Source organism: Acomys minous, assembly GCF_964271855.1.
Source record: "Acomys minous genome assembly, chromosome: 13".
Classification (NCBI taxonomy): Eukaryota; Metazoa; Chordata; class Mammalia; order Rodentia; family Muridae; genus Acomys; species Acomys minous.
Window position 1 is genome coordinate 42,143,502 of NC_140495.1, and position 9,330 is coordinate 42,152,831.

General features: G+C 43.2%; 1 protein-coding gene across 1 annotated transcript in view; it reads right to left on the minus strand.

Moving 5' to 3' along the window:
- DDX43 (DEAD-box helicase 43) overlaps window positions 1-9,274 on the minus strand; it is a gene marked incomplete at its 5' end in the record, with an annotated part of 28,574 nt that extends 19,300 nt beyond the window's left edge. The window contains 4 exons of the mRNA XM_084754561.1: window positions 1,823-1,954; window positions 3,075-3,201; window positions 6,244-6,299; window positions 8,872-9,274. Of these exons, the coding sequence (XP_084610687.1) occupies window positions 1,823-1,954; window positions 3,075-3,201; window positions 6,244-6,299; window positions 8,872-9,274 (718 nt within the window). The remainder of the gene's footprint in view (window positions 1-1,822; window positions 1,955-3,074; window positions 3,202-6,243; window positions 6,300-8,871) is intronic.
- Window positions 9,275-9,330: the final 56 nt, after the last annotated feature.

Below are 9,330 nucleotides of genomic sequence, written 5' to 3' on the forward strand. Positions count from 1 at the left end.
TGAAGTGTGTGAGGATGTATACACACACCTGTGTGTCAGGGTATGCTCCAGCCTATGGAAGCCAGAGGGCATCAGGTAACCCCTTCTACTTTACTCGTTTGAAGCAGCACGTCTTGCTGGCCTAGAGTTTGAGGTTTGTGGTTAGGCTGGCAGCCAGTCCTCCTGGATCCGTCTCCCGAGCCCATGGTGGAGTTATAGAAATGCACAGGACCACATCCAGCTTTTTATGTGGGTGGGATAAACCAGGGTCCTCATGTCTGCACAGTAAGTACTCAAGCAGTGAGCCATCTCTCCAGCCTATATAACCAAATATTAAATAATGATGCTGTACTGCTGCCTATTTTAATAGCCAAGTTTTCTCAATTTTAGTCTAAAAGTAGAGATTTTATGGAGCAAGGCTTCTTAAACTATTTCTCTCAAAACCACTTCTCACAATTGAAATTTTGACATGACCCTAAAGTAGTATGTAAAACAGGTATACATATCAAATATTCACTGACAATGGGTCAGATATTTACTTTAAAATTTTTGGCATATATAATATTAACATTTATTAAAGATTAAAGTAAACTGTATTTTAATTAGCTAAATATTCTTGTTTGTTTTTGGTTTTTCAAGACAGGGTTTCTCTGTGAAGTCTTGGCTGGCCTGGAGTCACTTTGTAGACCAGGCTGTCCTTGAACTCACATCGATCCACCTGCCTCTGCCTCTCAAATGCTGGGATTAAAGGCGGGCGCCACCACACCCGGCTTATTTATTTATTTTTGAGATGGGGTTTCTTGTGTAGCCCTTGCTGCCCTAGAACTTGCTCTGTAGACCAGGCTAGCCTCAAACTCAGAGATCCAACTGCCTCCTGAGTGTGCCACCACTACCCGGGTTACTGATTTTTATATAGAGAATTAAATAGTTGAATAACACTACAGAGTATAGAGCACTGTCAATAATTTGAAAATTGTACTTTTATATGCTAATCATCTTTACTTAAGAATGCCACTTCACATAAATACCTAATACAAAATGGTCATATTTCATAGTTGTTTGAAATTCTGTCCTAATCCCAAGGCAAATTCATTGAATGGTTTTCTTTTTTTGAAATTCTTCTGTAATTCAAATAGCAATTTCTTTCTTTTTTTTTTTTTTTAAAGACAAGGTCTCACTATGTCATCCTGGCTGACCTGGAATTTGTTGTGTAGACGAGGCTGGCCTCAAATTTACAAATATCTCCTTGCCTCTGCCTCCAGAGTTCTGAGATTAAAGGTGTGTGCTATCATGCCTGGCCAGTGATTTTAGAATCAAACATTCTAATACAATAAATTCAAAGATATATTAATTTTATAGTTAACATTTTGAGAAATTTTTTTAAAATACCAGCTTTTTTTCTGTAGTTAAAGCATGATGTTTCTGTAAGGTCAGAAAACTTTGCATGTATAGTAAAAGATACTGCAATTCACAGCATAGAATAGTTTCAAACTTGAACAGAGGTATGTCAGGCGGCATCTGGGGATGTTATGTTATGATAGAATGTGCAGTGCAGAGTGCACAGCGTGTCAAACCAAGGCTATGGTGAAGACCTGTGTTGGAACACAAGTGAGTTCCGCCCGAAACACCCCACATCTATTATGCTTTTGATTCTGAATTAATGTTTGCTCCCTGAGTATTCAGAAACCTGTACTATCGCCACAGTTTTCATGACCCTTGAATTCAGTTACATAACCCTGTGGGTCACAGCCCACAGCAGGATTTAAAGGCTGGGTTACAGAGGATATGAACTACAGTAAAGAAACAGCATCACCACATACACATGTTAGGGTACAGGACTGACCTGCCCACTTTTTCTTTTCCCATTTCAAAGCATCTTCTCGAATTTGATCCCAGTCGATCAATGGCTGGTCTTCTGTTACACTATCATTTGTACTGGTATCTATTCCAACAGAAGATTGGAATGCAATAATATCTGTTAAAAGATTTTTACAAAATTAGCTTTGAAGCAAATCTTGACAGCACAAAATCCCCCATGTAATCTTTTATTGTATTTATTCATAATAAGACATTAATACTTGAAGCATACAAGTTTGTAATTTTCAGGGTCTAGGGAGATGGTTCTATTATAAAACACAAAGCAGGCATGAGGACCAGATCTGGATCCCCAGGACCCATGTCAACTCCAAGTGGCAGGGTGGAGAGCACTCAGATCTACTGCTGGCTTCTGAATACAAGCTAGAGCACACAGTCACAGGCATAAACACACACAGGGCCAATCTTTACCCCCAATACTAACCTGTGTGTTAAAGAGTCTTTTCATTTTAACTAACCTGTGGCTAAAAGTGAAACCAGATTTAACCATAATAGTTAAGAAGCCACAGGGGGTATGTATTTTTTTTTCATCCATGGCACACAGCTGGTGTGCCATGTGTGCATTCACACGTCCCTGAATATGTGATAGGCACATACGTCAGAGGACACGTAGGATGTAGTTTTCTCTTCCCACTATGTGTGTTCTGGAAACAGAACTGAGGTCAGTTTGTTATGCTTGGTGGCAAGCATCTTTACTGACATTATGTCATTTAAAAAAAAAAGTAATATGGCCTTTTATTGAAAAAAAAAATGTGTGTAGATCTGAAAAGTCAAAACCTTTGTTTAGGGTAAGAAATCAAATATATTGATAACACTGAAAAAAAATCAGGTGTGGTGAAGCATACTTATATTCCCAGCTCTCAGGAGGCTGAGGCAAGACAATTATGAGTTTGAGGCCACCTTGTCCTACATTGAAGACTCTGTAACAAAGCAAAACAAATAAAAACATTGACAAAAAGTATCTTTAAAAATTCTCAAGCAGGCTAGGCATGATAGCACATGCCTTTAGTCCCAGCACTTGGGAGTAAGAAGGCAGATCTTTATGAATTCAAGCCAGCATGGTCTACATAGTGAGTTCCAGACCAGCCAAGGCTAAACAGTAAGATTCTATCTCAGTAACAACAAACTAATAAATATCAATAACCTCAACAACAACAACAACAATAAACTAAGAACAGCAATAATAAACTAAAGCATGTATATGTGCAAAAATTACTTACCAACTCTGTGTCCTGGAATGTAATTTTGCTGTTTTTTAACAACATTATCTATCACTGTTTTTGCTTTTGTTTGCATGGCTTTATTACCAAAAATTTTGATTTCTGCCTCAGGATTACCTTTTATTACCTAAATTAAAGGGGGAAACACAAGTGAGATTCAAGTCTCGTTACCATGCCCCAATAATTACTCAACTTCAAATTGTAAGGTAGAATGCAGCCAGGTGTGGTGGCGCACGCCTTTAATCCCAGCACTCAGGAGGCAGAGGCAGGCAGATCACTGTGAGTTCGAGGACAGCCTGGTCTACAAAATGAGTCCAGGACAGCCAAGGATACACAGAGAAACCCTGTCTTGAAAATCAAAAGAAAAAAAAAAAAGAAAAGAAAAGAAAGAAAGAAAAGAAGGAATGCAAACATGGCCTTGCTATACTATACTATTCCATGTCCAGTTTGAGTGGGAATGTATTTTTTGTATGTATAATACATATATTATATTTAACATATATGTTTGGCACCTGGATTTGTCTCCTGCTGGGTAACAACAACAATCTGTACATTAAACTCAGAACACTCTGGTAGAGGGAAAATAAAACATTAATACAGTGGCTACTCAGATGGCTCAGTAGTTAGCAGTGCTTGTCCCCAAAGCCTGGCAGCTTGAGTTCAATCTCTGGATGTCACTTAAGACAGGAGAGAACCAACTCTCTCGGTTGTCCTAACTCCACACACACATAAAAAGTGTAAAATATTAATCTGATGGGTGACATTACTATGAGTTGTCGTTCCCTAGCCTGTAAAATAGTACTTTTGGAGGGTCGTATAGATACAGCTGGAGTAGATTTTTGGGGGGGGGGGTTGGTCTTTTGAGACAGGGTCTCTCTGCGTGTTCCTGGCTGTCTTGGAACTCACTCTGTAGACTAAGTTAACTTTGAACTCAGAGATTAAAGACCTGCGCCACCACCACCATCCTGCAGATTTAGGTTTTCCAGAGGGCTAGTAAAATGAGAACTGAGGAGTGAGTCTAGAGCGTCCCACACACCGGGAAAGTGCTCTATTACTAAACTACATCACCAGCCCTCTTTTCACTTTGTACTTGGAGACAGTCATGCCAATTTACTCAGGTTGGCTATCAACTCATATTGTAGCCAGGCAGGCTTTGAACCTGTGGTCTTCCTGGGCAGATGGTATTACAGGCCCAGAGCACCAGGGCTGGCAAATGACACCTTTAAATATACATTTATTAAATACTTATCTTGAAACTACTATATGCCAAGTGTTGTCTTGGCTGGTAATTCACTGTCTGTTACCTCCAGGGTTTACAGAAATACACAACTCTGTGTTAAGTGCTAGAATGAAACCACTGTCAGATGCTGAGAGGATGGAGATCCCTACACAGAAAAGAGAGTAGGAGGCCTCACAGCTCCCCAAGGATGTCATAACTTGGCTCACCCAAAACTTCAGTACAAGTTGCCTAAGGAGAGACAGCTAAAGTGGGACAATGCTGGAAAGCAGATGGCAGTCTTCAACCAGTAGCAGGGGTTAGAACAGGCCAGGTCAAGTACACTATGTTGAGAAGTCTAGATTAACAAGCTCAGACTTTAGCTGCTTGGGGTAGTGTACACATGTAATTCCAGCACAGGAGAATCTGGAGTTATGAGACAGCCTGTCCTAAACACTATGTCAAGGGTAGCCTGTGCTAACCACGGAAACCTTGCTTCAAGAATAAAAGGGGTGGGCTGGTGAGATGGCTCAGTGGGACAAGGTGCTTGCTGCCAAGCCTGGCAACCTGAGTTAGATCTCTAGGAACTACATGCTGAAAGAAGAGAACTGACTATGGAATGTTGTCCTCTGACCTCCACTTGTAGCAGGTGTTGGGTGTACTAACACACACGTGTGCGTATGCACACGTACACACATAAATACAATAAAAACATAAAAGGGCTGGTATGCAGTTCTTTGGTAGAAAACTTGCCTAGAATAATACAAGACTGTGGATTCAATCTCCAGTACCCTAACTAAATAATTAAATAAATCAAAGTCTAGGAAACCACTAAAGGTTCTTCAACAGAAAAGGAACTGTTCAATTGCATTTTAGGAAGACATCTCTGACTGTGGTAAAGAATGGTTAGAGGAAGCAAGAAGAAAGGTGAGCAACTAAGGGAAAATGAAAACCATGGCGTTCCTAGAAAAGTACAGGATAAAGACAAGACTCAGTGGATGATAAGGATCGTTTTCTTGGCCTAAGGGTTTAGCAATACCATTCAATGTCAGAAAAATTAAGAACACAGGAGCAGATTAAGGTCTGAGGTACTGAACTTAGGCAGGGAGGCTGTGGCGTGATGAATATACCACAAAGATTAACTACTTATTTTTAAGGTAAGGAGAATTCATCTATTGGCTAGTCTAGCCTTGGACTCAACATCCTGATGCTCTACATCCTGAGAGCTGAGATTACTGGCCAGAGGGCCCCCCCTCTCTCTATATATATAAAATACATATTATATATATTTATATTTTATATTTATTATATATACAGTGTTCTGCCTGCATGTACACCTGCACACCAGAAGAGGGCACCAGATCTCATTATAGATGGTTGTGAGCCACCATGTGGTTGATGGGAATTGAACTCAGGACCTTGGGAAGAGCAACTAGTGCTCTTAACCTCTGAGCCATCTCTCCAGTCCCACACTTTTTAAATTAAAATATAATTATATAATATCTCTTTTCCCTCTTCTCTCTCCAACCTGTTCTTTAGACTCCTTTTATTCCCTCTCAAATTCATGGCCTCTTTTTAATTATTATTGTCTCTCTGTCTCTCTCTCTCTCCTAAGATCCTTTAGTGTTGCTTGTATGTATATTTTCAGGTCTGATCACTTGGTGTTGGATAACCAATACTGGGGAACACTAATTTTCCCTCTCTTGGGGGCCAGTAATTGCCTGCAGCTCTTCATCTAGGGGTTGAGTTATCATTCTTTAATGAGATTGTATCTTAGTTTTCCCTTCCAAGAGTCACAAACACTACACTAGAACAGTCAGGCAGGTGCTGGAGCATATCCTGTGACGAGCTTTGGCCGCTCACTACACAACCATGCTGAGCACCAAGCAGATGGAGTCACGCGCTCCTTATGAAGAGCTACAGCCTCCGCCCTCAGGAACACAGGCGACTTACCTGTATTCTAGTGTTTGTTGTATTTTGGATTTCTCTAATTTTTGATCCACCACGACCTGTTTTTAAAAATAAACATGATTATAAACTGAAATCAGAAAAAGGGGTATATGTACTTTCCTCAAAGGATTTTGTGTGGGTTCCTCCCGAAACCAATCAAGGGAAGGCTCTTCAGCGTGCAGGTAACACTTTCTCTTTTGGATTGGGGAAGAGGATGGTATTTCACTTTGTGTGGGTAGTCTTCTTTCACCAAGATGGAGACAAAAAGATTCTGTTCCAGCACATACAAAATCCAAGACATGCGCGCGCGCACGCGCGTGTATATGTGTGTAAGACAGTGACTCATACTTGAACTCACAATGTATCCTTAACTTAAGGCAAATTTCCTGCCTCTGCTTCCTAAGGGGTGACATATTCAGGCACCGAGCCACATCTAGCTAAATAATTCATTTTTTAAGAAAGTGGACAAAGAAGGATGAAGCACTGCTGAGCAGAACAGCTCTTGCCTGAGTAGCATGCCTAGGGCCCTGTGTATAATCCCTGACTGATCAAAACACATTCAAATTTTCTTCAGAATTTCTTCAGAAACATTTAAGTATAAGGTGCTCAACATCTCTGAACAGGGTAACACAAACTACAAAAGGATTGCCTCTTATTTTTCTTTTTAAAACAAAGCCTCACTATATAGTTCCAACCTGCCCTGGACGTTCTGTATAAACTTGGCCTGCTTCTACCTCCAGAAGGGTACATTATCACATCTAATTTGTCCTTCTCTTTAAAAAAAAAAGATACTTTGCAGTACATGGTATTGAATCAAGGGAATTGTGCACGCTAGGCAAATGCTCTACCACGGAACCACACTCCTGCCCCTAGAACACCTGTTATTTAAAACAAACACATATGCTTTACTAAAGATTTAGTCAAACTGGAACCCTGTGAACTACTGTTGTGACTGGAAAACAAATGGCCCTGCCAACTAACTGAGCACTGCCACGTTTGGGTCCACATAGAGAAAGGACTAAAGCATGGTGGCAAACACCTGCACTGCTGTGGCCACAGATGGAGAACACCTGCACTGCTGTGGCCACAGATGGAGAACACCTGCACTGCTGTGGCCACAGATGGAGAACACCTGCACTGCTGTGGCCACAGATGGAGAATACCTGCACTGCTGTGGCCACAGATGGAGAACACCTGCACTGCTGTGCCCACAGATGGAGAACACCTGCACTGATGTGCCCACAGATGGAGAACACCTGCACTGCTGTGCCTACAGATGGCGAACACCTGCACTGCTGTGCCCACAGAAGCACTGTTCACCAAAGCCAAAAGTTGGAAGCAGCACAGACATCATCAACGGATAATGGGTAAATGCAACAGTGGGAGAGAGATGCACTAAGGAACTAACCTTCAGTCTTAAGGAAAGATTCAGATACAACGAAACCTGACGACTAAGGGCATTATGTTAACCACAAGTAAGCCAATCACAGAACATTAAATGGTGACTTGGAGGCACAAGAACAGGAAGAAATGAGTTGAGAAACCGTATAGTTCTAATCATAGAAGAGCTGGGACACAATCTTCTGTTTATCATTAATACTGTACCACATATTTATTTTTGAGTATAAAAATAAGGTGGGTCTAGGCAGCAGATTAGGAGTAAAGCATTTGCTTAACCTTTCTGAAGCTCTGGGTTCAACCCTGAGCACCAACAGGAAGGACAGGAGAGAGGGAAGAAAGAAAAGAGGGAAGGGAGAAGAAAAGTTGAGGGGAAAATAGGATTGCCATACTTAAACACACACACACACACACACACACACACACACACACACACAAATAAGCCATATAGTTTACAAGGTGAGGGATGTAGCTCAGTAGCAGAGTCTGCACCTAGTTATTTGGGGTGTCCTGATGTCCTGGGATCAATACCCAGGATAAGAAAAACAAAAATAACAGCATGCAAACCCAAGTGTGTGTATTCCAAAGCCTACATACACTTCACTGTTTCTTGCAAAGGGTCTAATTTCTACCACAAACTTATTGGCTCTCTGGTCTGGTTCCCATTCAAATACTGGGGTTCTCCACATTTGTGAGAGGGAGGGGGAGAAGCATGAATCTTGGAATCGTAATCTGTCTACTCTAGTAACTAGCCTCAAAGCATATGATTAAATACGCCACGAAACAGAAATTTACAACTAAATATATTAACATCAAGGTCCCAGGGAACCAAAAATCAAACTAGAATTGGAACCAGGAATTAACGCCAGTAACTAACTGAAGGAAAACATCCCCATTGTCGTAAATGCATGTCAGAGAAGTTGAAGATTACACTTGACAGCCTTTCCGTTTCCCCCTCGCTTTCCACAGTTAAACTTACCTCCAAGTTAAACTAAGACAGAGACAAAGCCGAGGCTCTGACCTGACGCGACCTCACACTTTGTGGTAACGACCTCCAGGGCGACTTCAGAGAAGCTGCCCCTCTGCCGCAAACCGGAAAGACCCGCTTCACCGCGGACGGACGCTGCGCGAGTCTTCCAGCAGGTTCTCTCCCGCACACACCTCTGCCCGCTCCAGAACTGCGCCCCGCGCTGCCGTAGCCCTGACGCCACCGCCCCGCCCGCCCGAGCTCACCTATCACCGCGCCCACCACGTCGTTCTTCACCCCGAAGCAGAGCGGCGGTTCGCGGCGGCCGGCGGCCGTGGCCTCCGCGGTACTCGAGGGCTCTCTCCAGGCGCCGCCCGCACCCCTGCTACGGGCCCGGCCTCTCCGGTTCGGTTCCTCCGTCGCCGTCCGCTCGGCGCCTCGGGACCCCGTCGAGCTTCGCCGGGGAGCAACGCCCGAGGAGGAAGCGTTGGCTGCGGGTTCCCGCCTAGACATGGCTCTGAGGAGGAGAGACCCGCGCGTCGCACGTCGTCGTTCCGGACTCTGCTGCACAGGCCGCGGCGGCGTCGGAAAAGCTCCGCTGCCGCCCACGAGCTTGCCCGCCAGTCCTCGGCGCCCTGATTGGCCGCTGCGCTCGGGAGGGCGGGGCATACCCGGCCTGGCCAATCCTCGCGGTCGACTACACCCGTACTTGCCCTGCTGGTGTC